General features: G+C 38.3%; 1 protein-coding gene across 1 annotated transcript in view; it reads right to left on the bottom strand.

Annotated features, from left to right (window-relative positions):
- The window catches only part of ADGRA1 (adhesion G protein-coupled receptor A1), a gene marked incomplete at both ends in the record, with an annotated part of 483,384 nt that overhangs the window by 295,486 nt on the left and 173,313 nt on the right, over positions 1-14,585 (bottom strand). The window contains one exon of the mRNA XM_081329555.1: positions 200-271. Coding sequence (XP_081185681.1) covers positions 200-271 — 72 coding nt within the window. The remainder of the gene's footprint in view (positions 1-199; positions 272-14,585) is intronic.

Below are 14,585 nucleotides of genomic sequence, written 5' to 3'. Positions count from 1 at the left end.
CCATGACGCTTTAATATTTTTTAAAGGCAAGTTCAAATAATAAACATTCATAAAATATTACTGTAATACTATTCAGCTGCCTTAATATTTTAGAGGTATGAAATTATTTCAAGATTTAGGAGAGCACACATATTATTTTCAGAATAACACTGGCAATACTAATATTTGTGCAAACGTTACATAACAAAGACATACTTACAAGGCTTTCAAAGTGAGAAGCTCAGAGAAAAGTCCATTCACCAGACTTGAAAAAATGTTTCCTGATAAATTCCTGAAGGGGAAAACAATCATTTTTAAAAAATGAAAGATATTTCTGGTTTGATATTATTTGGGATCATTAGTAGTGTATTTAAAATATGCATGTTTAGCATAAAACAATGCAACATATGCAACTACTGTAATCTATTTTTGCCCCCCCAAATATGCAACTGCAGTATTAAACGCATGTTACCTATGTCTTAAGCAACCAAGACTCTACAGTAGGGAACCACAGGTAAACGTGAAGTCTTTATGGACAGGATACTAAACTTCTGACAATGTTTTACTGATCCATCCAGAAATCATACAATTGGTGCATGTATGCCTATAAATAAAGTGAAGAAGAACTAAAGAGCCTCTTGTTGCAGGTGAAGAAGGAGAGTGCAAAACTTGGGTTGAAACTTAACATTAAGAAAACCAAGATCATGGCATCTGGCCCTCTCAATTCCTGGCAAATAGATGGGGAAGAAATGGAGGTAGTGACAGATTTTATTTTCCTGGGCTCCAAGATCACTGCAGATGGGGACTGTAGCCAAGAAATTAAAAGACGCTTGCTCTTGGGGAGGAAAGCCATGGCAAATCTAGACAGCACACTAAAAAGCAGAGACATCACCCTGTCAACAAAAGTGCGTATAGTCAAGGCTATGGTCTTCCCAGTTGCAATGTATGGCAGTGAAAGTTGGACCATAAGAAAGGCTGAGCGCCAAAGAATTGAGGCCTTTGAACTGTGGTGCTGGAGAAGACTCCTGCGAGTCCCTTGGACTGCAAGGCGATCAAACCGGTCAGTCCTTGTTGTTGTTAGCTGCGAAGTCGTGTCCGACCCATCGCGACCCTATGGACAACATTCCTCCAGGCCTTCCTGTCCTCTACCGGTCAGTCCTAGAGGAGATCAATCCTGACTGCTCTTTAGAAGGCCAGATCCTGAAGCTAAAACTCAAATACTTTGGCCACCTAATGAGAAGGAAGGACTCACTGGAGAAGAGCCTAATGCTGGGAAAGATCGAGGGCAATAGAAGAAGGGGACGACAGAGAATAAGTGGCTGGATGGAGTCACTGAAGCAGTAGGCGTGAGCTTGAATGGACTCCAGAAGATGGTAGAGGACAGGAAGGCCTGGAGGAATGTTGTTCATAGGGTCGCGATGGGTCGGACACGACTTCGCAGCTAACAACAACAACAACAACAACAACAACATGACTATAAATGGAATATTATGCAAAATGTTCTTTCCATTGAAGACAGAGGACTATTTTGCGGGCTGCAGATCTTTTTGGTAAATATATAGATTTAGAGACAGAGATATAGAGATACATGTCAACTTTAAAAATGAGCATGGCTGCAGCATTTTTCCCTACTCATTTACGGTTGACACATAGCACGGAAGGAGCAGGTTTTACCAGGTGCATCGCTAGAATAAACAGATTTTCTCCCATGGGAACCAAGGTCATCGACTGCTCCCGGGACTACAGGTTGGGCATTTCGTGAAAAACCCACCAAAAAGATGTACTGGGGAACATAGTAGCTTGCATAGCTTTAGGGGAGGGATTTCTTAACTTTGTATTGGGGATTGTTACTTGTCTGTTCAGACTTGGTTTCACTTTTGATGTGCCGATACTTTGTATCAATAAACATGTTTTTTTTTTGAGGAACTTGCAAGCCTCGGAGTTCTGCTTTATTTGTCTCTGTCTGTCGGAATCATGACAGACAGACAGATAGATAGATAGATAAACGAAAATGGGAGGACTGGAAGAGGCAACATCTGAAATCAGGAGTGAAGGCAGAAACATGAATAATCTGAGTTATGCAGACACCACCACTTTAATAGTTGAATATAAAGATGACAGAATTCAGAATTAATGCAAAAATATTAACCATTTTTGAACTAGTTAAATTTTAAGCAAAGACAATGTGAATCAACATACTTAGCTGACTGCAAAGAAATGAGGGTAGTACAGTTTTGTTTTCTCAATCAAGAATAATTAAAGATAAGCAACGTGTTGGAGAAGTAAAAAGAAATAATTACATAGAGGAAGGCTGTGACAAACTTAGAATCAAAGAATGAAGGATGAAAATTAAGACAGATATCAGTACAGATGAAGTAATGGTCTTTCCATTGATATGAATAGTTGAAAATCCTAGATTGAGTAAGAGCAAATCAGAAATATCCTTTAAAATTCACCTTGACCAATTAATAAACAGTTTCCATAAGAATTGGCAAACAAAATCTTTTTTGGGATATGTGATGCAAGAAGGTAAGTGATGACTATTTTGCCTGGCAAGATTGACAGAAAGTTCCATTAAAGGATAGAATATGATTCATGGATGGGACTGAAGAAATTACACACTGGTTTGGAAAGAGCTATTAGATATTGCTAAGACTGGGGAAAATAGTATGCAGTTACCAGGAACTGAGCTTCACTTAATGGTACCCAGCTTTTTTGAAGCATCCCTAAACTTCCATTGAAATGATAGTGTTGTGACAGATCCATCCTTTATCCACTTAGGATGGATAAATATCAGCCTTCCTAGGTAAACTAGACAGGAAACCCAACTAGACTAGCTAAATATAGTTTACTGTAGGACTACATTAACAGAATCTTACAAGCCTAAAGGCACAAACTTCCCACCACCACTTTTAACCATCTGATCACAATTATAGCAAGTCCATCCTCAGTTTCTTTCTGTAACACAGCAGCTCCCAACTTTTTCTATATCCCGCATCCCTAGAACGCTTCTAATATATTCTCGCACCCCTTACAAAAGTTTGAAATAACAGCAACGTATTATGCATATACACGATAATTTTTAACTCAATTTTTTTCGCCTCCTGGAATATCGTCTCGCACACCCAAGGGGTACAAGCACCCCTGGTTTAGTCCTTTGGAGTTCCTTCTCTTGTCTGATTGTTTCCTAGACAGCATCTCTCCCTCTTGTTCCTCAAGATCACCCACACATTTCATTGCAATACCAGTATAAAATAAAGTATCAATAATTAAAAAGTAATAAAAACAGAAATTATTGTAAGTCCAGGTCTTAATTCCATAGCATTGGAATTCCAATGCATGGTATGGTCCCTTATGTACGTTTAACAGATTAACCTCCCAAAGTATGGGCATCTTTAAGAAGGTCTGTTTTGAAGATAATGTCCATTGCCCAGCTTCATACTGAGATAAGCAATTGCTTCTATAGGCCTATGCTTTATGAGAGCTTTAAAGGTTAATGTCAAAACCTTGAGCAACAGTTGAATTCTTGGTAACCAATGAAGATTTTATAATGCAAGTGTAATATGATCCAGATGTTATATACCAGTGAAGAGTCCAGCTATGGCACTGTGGCAAAGTGAGTTGCCCTGATGGACACAGAATTGTAATTTGTTCCCAAAATTAGGATTTTGTCTTCTATGCTTAGATGCTGAGAAATGTTTTGCTTCATTAAGATAACAGGTGAGCATGCAAGCTTCCTTTTGGGAAAGAATATCAAATATATCAGAAATTGATATGTTTGTGCTTTGTGTATCAAGAAGTAAAGACTGGAGCCACTGGAGGAAAGTAGATGAAGAGAGGATTCCTGAGTGAAGGAAGGATTTGTAACTGAGGATCCAACAGAAGCAAGCAGAACTGGAAAGAAAATCCTGTAAAGTAGACTAACTTTATAGAAATAACTTAAGATTCTATTTGGAACAGACAGAAGTCAACAGAGAAAAGCTTGACCAAAGTGCTGGATTTCCAAGAAGCTAGTTTAAAAGCCAACCTGAAACTATAACCAAAAGAGTGATAAGAAGCATCCTTGTCAATAAGGGAGCAAGCAAGATGATCCATAAAAATCTCGGTATATAAATGTATAATACTTTGGTAACCTTAGGCTTAGAAATAAGTATAAATTATTTACTTGAAAAGATTGTAACAATAAATATCCCTTCAGTCTAGAGAAGAAACCAATTGTGCATGTATAAGTTCCTGCTCCTTTCCCACCTTCTAAAAGGCCTTTTACTTCAATTGAAGCTTGTGGGCATTTTTGAAGAGTACATCTATACACAAGAGTATCACTTCATCAAGTTTCAATAGCTAACAAAAGAAATCCTTTGTTGTTGTTGTTAGCTGCGAAGTCGTGTCTGACCCATCGCGACCCTATGGACAACGTTCCTCCAGGCCTTCCTGTCCTCTACCATCTTCTGGAGTCCATTTAAGCTCACGCCTACTGCTTCAGTGACTCCATCCAGCCACCTCATTCTCTGTCGTCCCTTTCTTCTATTGCCCTCGATCTTTCCCAGCATTAGGCTCTTCTCCAGTGAGTCCTTCCTTCTCATTAGGTGGCCAAAGTATTTGAGTTTTAGCTTCAGGATCTGGCCTTCTAAAGAGCAGTCAGGATTGATCTCCTCTAGGACTGACCGGTTTGATCGCCTTGCAGTCCAAGGGACTCGCAGGAGTCTTCTCCAGCACCAGTGTATCCTTAATACACTGCAAATAGCCACTAAAACTACTTTCTTTTAAAACTAAACCAAAAAATAACTAATACTTGCAGCAGCTATAATAACTATGTGGTACTAAAAATTTAGGCCACTAGTCATTGTAAGTGAAAAGCCGTATTAGCAAAACATAGCAACAAAATATTACGAGCACCTTTGCTGACTGACAAATTTTATTAAAAGGGAATATAAGCTTTTGTGAGCTGCAGCTCTCTTCATCAAGTGTGTTATATTCAATAGAATTTTATACATACTAGGATCTATACATTTAGGTAATTCCAACTGGAATATAACATTTGTAGTGAAGTCTTCATTTGAATAAATAATTTGAATAAAAACCAACTTTCCCACTTGTCCTGGAGACTCTCATCTCTACAAAACTATACTCCTTTAAGTTTATACATAGGAAGAAGCCTTCACAATATAGCAGTCAACAGAAAAGATGGTGGCAGGAACGGGAGAAGAGACATTAGGCCACAGTGCTTATGATGAAACTTCTTACCTTAATTCCAACACACACACACACACACACACACACCTTTCTTTTTGCCCAGATTGAACATCAAAGATGATAGATAAAATGCAGGGAATCTCACTAAAATTTGATTATTTACAAATGTTGTAATTTCCAGTCATATTAGGTGGAAGAGAAGAGTAAAAATACAATACAATCATTACTATAAAGCTTTTTAAAAGCGTTTTGTCCCTGGGCAAGGAGTTGACCTGAGAAATCCCTCTGAATAACCAACATAGGGCACGTGACATGTTGTGACTTATCGCAACTTTTTTCCTATTGCCAGCAATGGGGTAGGCGCAGTTTCGGCATGATGCATCCGGCCCGTGGGCCGGCAGTTTGACACTCCTGTTCTAAATGGACTGGATAAGTCCAGCCAGCATGATTATGGAACAGGTCAGATCCTCCACTAAACTGGAGTACAGTTTCAAGTGAGGGTGAAAGTTCGTTATTTGAGTTTGTGGATTGGTTTCCGAACCTTTCATTACCAGGCTAGGTAACATCTTCAGTGGCGTACTGCATACCACAACCATAGGTTGTGAATATGTTGCCTCCTGAGACTGTTTGATCCTCGAACAGCCCCTGCTGACTTGTTTCCATACCATGGGATAGCCACTCAGTTTTGTCTATTCAAGAGTCCTGACAAAGGTCCAAAGAACAGTATCTCAAAACCCCAACTTCAGGAGAACCATGGTTTTAGTTAAACTGACCAAGCCAAAGGAATACTGGTAAGGAATTAATGGTATCTTCCTTTCCCTGCTTCCATGAACTTCTTTTTTTAATTTCTGTATTTTATCTCTCTTAATTTTTATTGTTGTGAGCCGCCCTGAGTCCTTAGGGAGAAGGGCAGCATATAAATTTCATAAATCCTAATCCTACAACTTCATCTACCAGCAATCTTCAAAAATAGTGCAATGAAAAGATATCCCAGCCCATCTTCCCCTTCCCTTTCTCCTTGTCCTTTCTCTACCATTGTTCCCTCATCTACATGTTACACACAGACTGCAGACATTCTCTGAAACTCTTGTCTCTTTTTCTAAGGAAAAGAAAGGGGCTTCCACCTGGGGCATGCTCTCTTAAAATCTGCTCTATTCATGCTGTTCACTACACACGTTGCGCTACTCCTAGTCCCCGAGGACCATTTGCTGTTCCCTCAGTACTCCTTAAATGCTATTTCCACACTGAATGGGAACTGAATGCTTTTCCCAATGACTGCTCCTTTCCCCTTCATTGCCATTTTCCATTGACTGAAACTTCCCCCCACTGAATGCTTTGTGAATGTTTTTGTGTTTTTATTGTATTTGTTCAGTGCTGTTTATTACTTTTAAGGGCTACTTCTCTATTGAATGATATTTCCCCAATTATTGCTATTTTCTCCTTCAACTGCTACAGTATTTCCACTGACATTTTCACTGTTTTGTTCCTCAATAAAACTTAACGTCCTTTTTAGAGACATGTAGGGCTGCCATTTTGAGGTACATATTCTTTCTTTAATGAATAGCTTTTAAATACTTACCGGTCCCTGTGTAGTAAGAACTGCTTATGAAACAGACCAAAACACTGTAAAAAGAGAAGCATTTTTAAGCTTCTATGACAGTAGGATGGTTACTCTAACCAATAAATTCCCAAATAGGTTTTTAAGAATAATATCCTAGCATTTCCGGAGGGCATCCATTTGAGTAAGGTGATACAAATAACATATAGGATTACCTCTGAACTGTAAAAATCCACGGGGAATTTAAGGGAAGTAGATAATGTTCAATAGTGGCATAAAAGTTATTACTCAGAATCAAATTTCCATGCATTCTGGGCTTCATCATATGACAAAACATTAATCTTGGTGTAAATCCTGTCCTGTATGCATGTGTCTATGTGTTCACAACATACATATGAAAGGGGGAGGGTTGAATCACAATTTTGCAATTCCAGATTGTCATTCAGCTCTACCTTCATGGATGCCTTTATTACAAGGTAATTATAATCTAAGCTGAAGATTTTTTTAGCCCTCTTTGTTCCTACAAAAATCCACAATGTCTGCTACAGAATTGAGAAAATATCTCTCGCGGATATGCTTGCAGCCTGTTATTTCTTCTGAAGAACTCAAGATATCATTGATAGTTCCAACTGATCTTCACAAATCACAAGGACAATAAAAAAGATAAAAGTAATTCTAAATGCACTGAAAGAAATTTATTTTCTTCCTTCCTTTCAAAGTGCCTTCCACAGCACTCCTGCCTTACTGTAAGATTGGTTGGGTGACTAACTGAGATGTGTCAGAGAAAAACCATACCACACTTCAAGATGACACTGGACAAAAAGAGATTCATCTTTGTGTGGCTAAGATTTAAGTTTCTATGAGAGAGGTGCTTCTAAAATGGCCTGTCCCTTAGCCCTTGATACTGAATAAACATACAAGTAGTATATTGTTCAAAGATTTAAAATTTAAAGCTAACATTTTTAACTGATCCTGGAAAGCAATTGAAAACTAGTGCACATCTTTCAATATCAATACTGGTAGTCTTTGTCTTATGATCAGTCGCTTAGCAAATGTTCAAAGTTATGGCAGATCTCCCTGGGACTGCCTATGACCTGGATATGAAGTTCTGGTAGACCAAGCCCCCATCACAATGATCGCATTTTATGAGTTCAGCAACCAGCTGGTATTTATGACAGTTTGCAGCATCCTGCAATCATGTGACCACAACTTACATTTATTTGCCAAAACACTGGATTTACTTGCAATGCAAAAAAACGTACACTGCAGACAATTTTGTTAATGACAGCGAAGTTTGCTTAACAATGCTGCAAAACAAAAAGCCATAAAATTGGGCATGGTCACATAGTAGCCCACTTAATGACCAATACAACTTATGACTGCAATTCTGAGCTCAATTACAGGTATAAGTCAAGGACTTACAAATATGTAAAATATCCATGTGGTTTTTATTGGTAAAAAGAAGAGGTCAACCAACAGCAAAATGGATAGACTAAGTTACAAAAACAATGGGTGCATCATTGGAAGAGCTGAAGGACCAGGCTAGGGAAAGATCATAATGGAGAAAGTGAGCAGTCACTAAGAGTTGAATATGATATACAGTCATGGCCGAAATTGTTGGCACCCCAGAAATTTTTCCAGAAAATCAAGTATTTCTCACAGAAAAGTATTGCAGGAACACATGTTTTGATATATACAGGTTTATTCCCTTTGTGTGTATTGGAACACAACAAAAAAGGGAGGGGAAAAGCAAATTGGACATAATGTCAAACAAAACTCCAAAAATGGGCTGGACAAAATTATTGGCACCCTTTCAAAATTGTGGATAAACAAGATTGATTCAAGAATGTGATGCTCCTTTAAACTCACCTGGGGCAAGTAACAGGTGTGGACAATATAAAAATCACACCTGGAAGCAGATAAAAAGGAGAGAAGTTCACTTAGTCTTTGCATTGTGTGTCTGTGTGTGCCACACTAAGCATGGACAACAGAAAGAGGAGAAGAGAACTGTCTGAGGACTTGAGAACCAAAATTGTGGACAAATATCAACAATCTCAAGGTTACAAGTCCATCTCCAGAGATGTAGATTTGCCTTTGTCCATAGTGCGCAACATTATCAAGAGGTTTGCAACCCATGGCACTGTAGCGAATCTCCCTGGTCGTGGACGGAAGAGAAAAATTGATGAAAGGTTGCAATGCAGGATAGTCTGGATGGTGGATAAGCAGCCCCAAACAAGTTCCAGAGTTATGTAAGCAATCCCTGCAACTGCCATCAAACTGTACATTCATTCAATCATGTATTGAGTGTTATAAACACAATGTTTCAAACAAATTGAATCCCAGTTGAAGAATCAGGCTTGTTATATCATCTAATCTGAATTCAATCTCACCTTGCTCATGCATTATTAAGCTTAATTATTTGAATCCACTCCCTGGAAGCAACACTTTCTATTTATGTAGGTAATCAATGGCTGTTTTAAATATTATTACAGTAAAAAGCTCCCACAAGGCTGTCTCAATTTAATATGAAGAATAAGCAGAGCTGGCATTCCATAAACACCGTTAAAATGCACCATACTTACGACAGTATTTTTGCCTCAGGAGGCCTAATTGATATGTAAAATGGGTACTAATCTCAACCCGTACAGAATCTCAAGGCATAAATAAATTCTGATTAATTCTAATGTACCCAGGGCGGAAATAGGATCTGAAATGTCATTACCATACAGGGAGTGCAGAATTATTAGGCAAATGAGTATTTTGACCACATCATCCTCTTTATGCATGTTGTCTTACTCCAAGCTGTATAGGCTCGAAAGCCTACTACCAATTAAGCATATTAGGTGATGTGCATCTCTGTAATGAGAAGGGGTGTGGTCTAATGACATCAACACCCTGTATCAGGTGTGCATAATTATTAGGCAACTTCCTTTCCTTTGGCAAAATGGGTCAAAAGAAGGACTTGACAGGCTCAGAAAAGTCAAAAATAGTGAGATATCTTGCAGAGGGATGCAGCACTCTTAAAATTGCAAAGCTTCTGAAGCGTGATCATCGAACAATCAAGCGTTTCATTCAAAATAGTCAACAGGGTCGCAAGAAGCGTGTGGAGAAACCAAGGCGCAAAATAACTGCCCATGAACTGAGAAAAGTCAAGCGTGCAGCTGCCAAGATGCCACTTGCCACCAGTTTGGCCATATTTCAGAGCTGCAACATCACTGGAGTGCCCAAAAGCACAAGGTGTGCAATACTCAGAGACATGGCCAAGGTAAGAAAGGCTGAAAGACGACCACCACTGAACAAGACACACAAGCTGAAACGTCAAGACTGGGCCAAGAAATATCTCAAGACTGATTTTTCTAAGGTTTTATGGACTGATGTAATGAGAGTGAGTCTTGATGGGCCAGATGGATGGGCCCGTGGCTGGATTGGTAAAGGGCAGAGAGCTCCAGTCCGACTCAGACGCCAGCAAGGTGGAGGTGGAGTACTGGTTTGGGCTGGTATCATCAAAGATGAGCTTGTGGGGCCTTTTCGGGTTGAGGATGGAGTCAAGCTCAACTCCCAGTCCTACTGCCAGTTTCTGGACGACACCTTCTTCAAGCAGTGGTACAGGAAGAAGTCTGCATCCTTCAAGAAAAACATGATTTTCATGCAGGACAATGCTCCATCACACGCGTCCAAGTACTCCACAGCGTGGCTGGCAAGAAAGGGTATAAAAGAAGAAAATCTAATGACATGGCCTCCTTGTTCACCTGATCTGAACCCCATTGAGAACCTGTGGTCCATCATCAAATGTGAGATTTACAAGGAGGGAAAACAGTACACCTCTCTGAACAGTGTCTGGGAGGCTGTGGTTGCTGCTGCACGCAATGTTGATGGTGAACAGATCAAAACACTGACAGAATCCATGGATGGCAGGCTTTTGAGTGTCCTTGCAAAGAAAGGTGGCTATATTGGTCACTGATTTGTTTTTGTTATGTTTTTGAATGTCAGAAATGTATATTTGTGAATGTTGAGATGTTATATTGGTTTCACTGGTAAAAATAAATAATTGAAATGGGTATATATTTGTTTTTTGTTAAGTTGCCTAATAATTATGCACAGTAATAGTCACCTGCACACACAGATATCCCCCTAAAATAGCTATAACTAACAACAAACTAAAAACTACTTCCAAGAATATTCAGCTTTGATATTAATGAGTTTTTTGGGTTCATTGAGAACATGGTTGTTGTTCAATAATAAAATTAATCCTCAAAAATACAACTTGCCTAATAATTCTGCACTCCCTGTATTTAATTCACAACTCTGTAATGCATGAATCAGTATCAGCAGAACAATAAGGATCTACAAAGAATATAGTTCAGTAGAGCTACATTGGTTTTCTACATGACTGGGTTGTTCTGTATATTCTTTTGGCACCAATGACCATAATTAGATGCCTTCTCCAGTGACATTATTACAGTCATATGTTATAATACTGCTAACTGTTTGCGGTTATTCATGTTCAGGATTAAATAGTAATCAGATGCACTTGACTCAAGTAAGTGAATAAAGTTTAAAGAAGCTTAATTTGCATCACAAGGCATGTCTGTGTTATGGATTCAGTAAATCCATTAAATTTGGCTGATATACATTACTGAAGGAAAACAGCCAATCTGCTACATCACCTGATATTCAGAGCAAAGAATTCCCAAAAGACAAATAAATTATAAAAAGTCCCATTACATTTTCAAAATTACTCTGCATAGATCATCTGCAGGACAAGCAAGTTTAATGCTGATTGAAAAATCCTTTTGGTGTTTGAAACAGAAAAAAATGAAGAGGATATATAAATTTGATGACAAGGGGGAAAAAGAGTAGATGATAGAAAAAAATGAAAGTTATATAACCATAGTAAGAATTAATTTAAATTTATACCTATAATTATTGTAGAAGAAAATTGGAAGTTGTTCCTATTTTTTTTCTTTCCTGTACATTTGGCTTTGTTTTTTCTTTCTTCCTTTTTTCTTCTCTTCATCTTCAATATGAGTTTCTGTTGGTTTTTGTCTTGCTTGTTTGCAAATCTAATTAAAATTGTTGGAACAGGCAACATGGCCGCAAACTTTTAAAAAGTATATATGAAACAGAATGTGCTGCCTTAAGATGTGCCATAGAGAGAATCTGAGCAGTTCATGAAAGATAAATATGGACAAGAGATAAAAAATCTAATCAAGAAATGTCAGACTGGTATATTATTCCGACATATTTTTTGCTATCTGCTACTATCTCCATATCTGTCATATAATGTGAATCATTTCAGGAAATGTCTATCAATATAGTAATGCCAATAATCATACACACAGACACACACACACACTCACTCACACTCAGGTCCTTAAGGGCATTCCACATAACATCAAGTAAGGGTGTTAACAAACACAAGTAGGCTTTACCGCATATGAATGTGAGTGCCCAGTCTGCCATTAACTAAAGAAAAAATTATTTCTCTCTGTGGAAGTTATGCATACAGTTTAAAAACAGAATTCTTTTTGAGAGGTCAACTAAGAAGAAGATTATATTAGTGTGTTCATTCTTTCTGCCACAGCTTACATGTAGATATCTTATGTTTTTTGTCACATTTTGACTATCCAAACACTGTAGTACAAGAGATTTATATTACAAAAATGGGTAAGATGGAGAGGAGGTAGTCATTTTCATAATGAACATGAGTTTACTGGCTAATTCTTTAAATGTAGAAGTGTAAAAGGCAGGGGAAAATGGACATGCCAGGAAGCAGGATTTAAGTGGGTTATCCAAATATGGATAAGAGCAACAGAATTTCAGGCTTATGACATTATATTAGGAATCCGGTCATAAATAAAGACACAAAGCTGGCCATGGTAGAAGATAGTAACATTATAGAAACATACTTCTCTGAAGCAACTTAGTTAAAAAGACTTTTTCTGGGTCACTTCCACACCATAAAGTCTCTCTCTAAAGGTAGCTTGGGCACTGTTATCCTAGACCACACTGTTTCCTCTCCCAGATTCTTCTGAAGAATTTTGAAGATGGCTATGAAATTATTTTCATTCCTGTTAGCCTCAGAACACTAAAAGGAGCCAGGCAACACAATGATGCAACCAATGCTGCCTCCCACTGACCAAAAATAATCTTGCTCCCATCCCAAATATATATTGTAGCCCTCCTTGCTAGCCACAATATGTTCATTAATTCTGGGTGCATCTGTCTCGTCCTTTTTACACAAAAAAATATGAACATCCGAACTCTTGGTATAAGTAGAAAGCTTCTTGGCCATTAAGACATTATTTTTCCTCTACAGAAATTCTCTTTGCAAATTACTATACATAACATTTTAGTTTTGCAGCTGACTGGTGTCCTGACTACTCTTCTCCCTGACAGTGTAGAGCAGACATGTCAAACTTGCGACGTCACATGACGTCGCGCGATGTATCGGAGCTTTTTCCCCATTGCCTGCAATGGGGTGGGGGCGGTTTTGTTGTGATGTGTCCGGCCCGTGGGCCGGCAGTTTGACACTCCTGGTGTACAGCCTTTTCCTGAAAGGGAGGGGGAGAAATAATAACATATTTGAGCCCAGAAATCAATAGGTGGAATGAGGCAAAATTTCAGTGCATGTTGTTTATACATAAATGAAGAAAATCAAGGTAAGTGCTTTTTACAGGAATTGTGAACCTGATTAGCAACTGACTAGAAGATAAATTTCAGGCACTCTCATAAATTGCCTGGGAAATCTACCACAGAGACTGAGGTCTGATGGCGGGAGGCAGAGTAGACAAAAGTTCCTGCAAATTAGTAAATCATCTGCCCTCAAGGGATAAGTACTGTGTATGAAACCATGTCAGAAATACTGATTTTTGAATTGTTTTGGTGTAGTTCTACAAAAGGATATAACCTCTTAGTCTATTTTACTTGCTTTTCTCTCTAAACTGACCAGTTTAGATTTTACAGGAAAATAGTTGTTGAGTCGTCAGAAGAACAACTGAGAACTTGGTATATAACAAGAAGTTAAAATACCTAAAGCCAGTTGATTATAGACTGTCATGAAGAGAACCAAAATGTCTACCCACAGAGCCAGCTACTGTCATGTGCACATGCAGATGGTTGAAAAAGTAGGCAAGAGAGGTATGATGGAACTTCTGTAAATTGAGACATGTGGATTTTAAAAAATCAATGGGAGTATCTGTTGAAATAAGAAGAATGTCCAATCTTAATGGTCTGAAGAGAAACATATTCAGAAGAAGACAGCCAACCTTCAGTGATAAATAAGCTCAATTGGGTTACTGTATGTTTTCATGAGCCTTATACTATCTCAGAAAAATCAATGAAGTACAGTAAATGATAAGACCAAATGTAGAAAGGGAAGACACTCCGTCTTAGAAACAATTTTAAAGATATTTCCCATGTCCTACTCTCCCTCCTCTTTCTTCTCCTTTCCTTTAGATTAGGATAAACGCTGAGCCTTCCAACCATTTACCAAAGTTTAAATGCTCAATTTTATGATTATTTTTATGAAGCTTTTGAGTAAAAAAGGGCCTAAAATCTAGTCTAATCCTTAAACTCATGCTATAACTTACTCAAGAATCTAAAGACGTCTGTGGCTTGAATGTTGTGACTCAGTCATGGTGAGAAGAAAGGAAAAGTTGATTGAATGAGCCATGCATGGTATATTGGGGCCAAACTGAATATTGTTGCAAATATCATAGAAATAAATTTAGCTAAAATAGCCAAACAAATACAGCGGTTTGGGAATCAGTCAGCCTGATGAAATGCTCATGTTTCATTGGGCACAAAATGTTATACAAACATCCTCTGGTTTCCTTGGGTCAATTTTAATACA

This window comes from Vipera berus, assembly GCF_964194415.1.
Source record: "Vipera berus genome assembly, chromosome: 5".
Lineage (NCBI taxonomy): Eukaryota > Metazoa > Chordata > Lepidosauria > Squamata > Viperidae > Vipera > Vipera berus.
Note: the sequence above shows the minus strand (reverse complement) of the source record. Positions and strands in the feature narration are given on the sequence as shown.